A 1,704-nucleotide genomic window follows, 5' to 3' on the forward strand; every position below is an offset into this window, starting at 1 on the left:
TAGAACTTGTTCATACCCCTCACATTCCAAGTTATGACTTTCATATTGGAATAGAGGGGTTGATTGCTATAGGCACAGTTTCACTGCTTACCTGTCCATTACTTGAGGCCTCAGTAGCTGTAATGATTGCTGTAGGAATTTTCCCCTCTTCCAAAGGACTAAACTCATTATGCTCCATTGTTCCTTTTTGGTTGTTGCTAGCAGTATTTGGTTTTGCAAAATTTTTCCCTCTCACCACTTACCAGTCATTGGCTTGAGGATCAGATTGTTGTGTTGTTGTCTCATGACCAGCTTTTGGAATTTCAATCACACCTTTGTTGTGCCATTCCTGTTTGTTGTATCTCCTCATCTCCTTAGCAGGTTGAGCGGGTTGAGCAGGGTTGGGAGGCCGTTGAACTGGTTGCTTAGGGACCTGCTTTGGCTGACACTTATGACCTAGTTGAAGACATTCTTGATAGAATTCTGGCTTCCAATCATAATTAACAGCTTGCTCAAATACCTGACCCTTAGGGTCTTTAACCTTTGTAGTATTAGGCAACTCCTTAGTAATGTCAACTTGAATAAGCAATCTAGCATTGGGTACTCTTTCAATATGAGATGTGCATTCATCTGCATACAAAGGCTTACTTAGAGTGCTACCAATTCTACTCAGTGATTCAATACCCCAACAACTAAGAGGGAGATTAGGCAACTTAACCCATAATGGAATAGTTGTTAAAACCTCTGAATGAAAATCAAAATCCGGGGTCCAAGGCTTCACAATAGCAGGTTTATTATTCAAAGTATGAGGCCCAGAGTACAGTATAGCATGACAATCATCCACGTCATTAAAATGAATAATAAAATAGCCCTCATTATGTAGAAACACCTTAGGCTTGTTAGTGAACTTCCATTGTGAAGCTAGGAATCGTTCAACGGCCCCAATCGAAGGTGTAGCACCCATTGCATACAGGATAATAGCATGTTCCCATTTAGCAGCCTCAGCATCGATATCAGCTTGTTGGAGCTGAGCAATCTTAATCCCATCTTGAATTTGTGGAGCAACAAATTTCAGAGTTTATCCACGAGCAACTAGTTTATATCTAGTGAGAACATTAGCCCAAGATCTCTCCTCGGAACTTGCCTGCACCAGTGCTAGTTTCTGAATGGGATGAACCCTAGGACCAGTTACCACCGGTGGAGTCACTTATGGCGGTGGAGTCACTTGTGGCGGTGGAGTGGACGATGGTGTAGCAATAGCACTTACCTCAGTTGTGTGCGAGCTATTGCTATTAGGCTTTTCCCCACTTTGTTTGTCTTTTGCCCCAATCGCAGAGATTGGCGTCATGTAGGTCGTTTCCCCTTGTTTGGTGGTCTTCTCTTCTCGAACCCTAGCTTCGCTTTGCTGTACCATCTCTAATGGTCGGCGATGTACTGCTTTGGTCTTCACTTCAGATAATTGCACCTTGTTCTGGTTTTTTTTTTTGCCGGCCTTTGGCCATTCCGGCCAGCCGTGAAACGGGTCATCCGTAATCCGTAATCGCTAGCAAAGGAAATGGGTTTAGAGAAAGCTACAGAGATAGTTTCTAAAATGATTGTGTTTCTAAAATTATTCTGCATACACGTTAGGAACATAATATATAATTGGGTATTCTTGTATGGATTGGTTTGTTTGGACCGGGTATAGTGTCGGGTGCTGGTCACATGGATACGAGTCGTGACAAA

At 42.7% G+C, this 1,704-nt stretch overlaps 1 protein-coding gene across 1 annotated transcript; it reads right to left on the reverse strand.

Moving 5' to 3' along the window:
* Positions 1-238: 238 nt before the first annotated feature.
* On the reverse strand, positions 239-1,393 carry LOC132042304 (uncharacterized). Its single transcript, XM_059432894.1, has 3 exons — positions 1,247-1,393; positions 1,124-1,157; positions 239-1,026 (listed from the first exon to the last, which is right to left on the reverse strand). Exons 1-3 carry the CDS (start codon positions 1,391-1,393, stop codon positions 239-241), a joined length of 969 nt encoding a protein of 322 aa, XP_059288877.1.
* Positions 1,394-1,704: the final 311 nt, after the last annotated feature.

This window comes from Lycium ferocissimum, unplaced genomic scaffold (assembly GCF_029784015.1).
Source record: "Lycium ferocissimum isolate CSIRO_LF1 unplaced genomic scaffold, AGI_CSIRO_Lferr_CH_V1 ctg1458, whole genome shotgun sequence".
Lineage (NCBI taxonomy): Eukaryota > Viridiplantae > Streptophyta > Magnoliopsida > Solanales > Solanaceae > Lycium > Lycium ferocissimum.

Bases quoted from the DNA above. Each gene is read 5' to 3' on its own strand.
- LOC132042304 (XM_059432894.1), bottom strand. From the start codon at position 1,393: ATGGTACAGCAAAGCGAAGCTAGGGTTCGAGAAGAGAAGACCACCAAA. The intron at 1,158-1,246 runs GTAAGTGCTATT...AACTGGTCCTAG, and splicing joins ATAGCTCGCACACAACTGAG to GGTTCATCCCATTCAGAAAC. The intron at 1,027-1,123 runs GCAAGTTCCGAG...CACAAATTCAAG, and splicing joins AGAAACTAGCACTGGTGCAG to ATGGGATTAAGATTGCTCAG.